This window comes from Aureococcus anophagefferens (genome assembly GCF_000186865.1).
Source record: "Aureococcus anophagefferens unplaced genomic scaffold AURANscaffold_73, whole genome shotgun sequence".
NCBI classification, from domain to species: Eukaryota; class Pelagophyceae; order Pelagomonadales; family Pelagomonadaceae; genus Aureococcus; species Aureococcus anophagefferens.
The window spans coordinates 30,135-31,521 of record NW_008705624.1 but is presented as its reverse complement, the minus strand read 5'-3'; the positions used below and the strand labels follow the sequence as shown (position 1 = coordinate 31,521).

At 68.2% G+C, this 1,387-nt stretch overlaps 1 protein-coding gene across 1 annotated transcript; it reads left to right on the top strand.

The window, feature by feature from the left end:
* Window positions 1-478: 478 nt before the first annotated feature.
* AURANDRAFT_68200 (hypothetical protein) lies at window positions 479-900 on the top strand (the record flags this gene model as incomplete). The annotated part of the gene is made up of 1 exon (XM_009043848.1): window positions 479-900. A coding segment is annotated over one exon (422 nt), but the record flags the coding sequence as incomplete, so codon positions are not given.
* Between the last annotated feature and the right edge of the window lie 487 nt (window positions 901-1,387).

The window sequence follows — 1,387 nt, the reverse complement described above, 5'->3', positions numbered from 1 at the left end:
GGTTTCGAGCCCCCCGCGGGTACCCATAGGGCGCCTCCAACCTCTAAGGACAAGAAAATATCGCACACTCGACTCACACCGCCGCCCTCTCGTCCCGCCGCCGAACAACCGTCGCGCTCGCGAGCCAACGCAATGATCTCAGCAGCCCAAATTCGCTGCCCCGCCCCGTCGAAGGGTTCCGCAGCCGCGCCGCGCCGCGCGACCCGCCATCGTTGCACTCAGCCCGCGCGCTGCGGCGTGGAAGAAGAAAGAAAACGCTAGCGGCGGCCCCGAGTAGTACGAGGACCTCGCGTTTCGCCTGCCACCCCATCTAGATTTATATCCCCTTGATACTAGGAGTGCATTGAGGCAGCATTGGCTCGCTCGCCAAAGCAACATTTGCCGCAGTTTTTGAGCTCAATATGGACGGCGCCTCCGGGTAAGCACCGCGCGCCGAGAACCGCATCTCGCAGCAGCAGCCGCAGCGCTGCGGCACGTCATGGCGCCCGCGCCGCCNGCGCCCAATGACGCGCACCACTGCTTCTTCGCCGCGACGGACTGCGACGCGCCGGCCGGGGCCGACGGCACGGCGCGNGGGCGGGCGCCCTACTGCGACACGTTCCTACTCACGTCCGTGCGGTCCATCTGGATGCCGCGGTCCGGCTGCTGGCTCGTCTGCGTCATGATCGGCCTCTGGGCGACGACGTGCCCCGCGCCGAGCGTCGTGCAGGCGCTCCTGAGCGCGGGCGCGGCCGTCGGCGGCCTCACCGTGGGCCGGCGCTCCGAGGACGAGATCTACGGCCTGCCGACGGACGTCGCCAACGACCGCGCCGCCTTCGCCTTCTCCATCAACTTCATGGGCGCCTGCGTCGCCGTCGCGACGACGCTCGCGGTCCAGTTCCTCTCCGGCTTCGAGCTGGGGTAACTTGTGTGTTTCGTGTGTGTCGTCGTTAGGACGAGGAGCGTCTGGTACGTCGATCCGGGCGAGCCGGGCTGGTCCGAGAGAGACTGCGTCACGCGTACGCTCCGACTCGTCGATGCGTCACCGGCCCGTCGAAGCCGCGGCGGGGTTCATGCCGTAGCGGCTGCCGCGCTTCGCGGACGCGCGCTTCTTCCAGTCGCGCATGCCGATCTCGATGTAGCGCGGGAGGCCGTCGACGTCCCAGGCGCCTGCATAGATTTGTTAACATTCTCCTCATGCTGCACATGGCACCGCGGCCCGGGGCTCATGAGCGTCGGCGTCCGAGTCGCGACGGCGGCGGTGTGCTACGGCCGCCCGGTCGAGGAGCTGCACGAGGTCGCCGTCGGGATGCGGCACTGGGGCTCGAATGGCCTCATCGGCGTGACGCCGAGGCCGCTCATCGACGGCACGACCGGCCGTCTACGATATGTCCGGAGCGCGGACTTC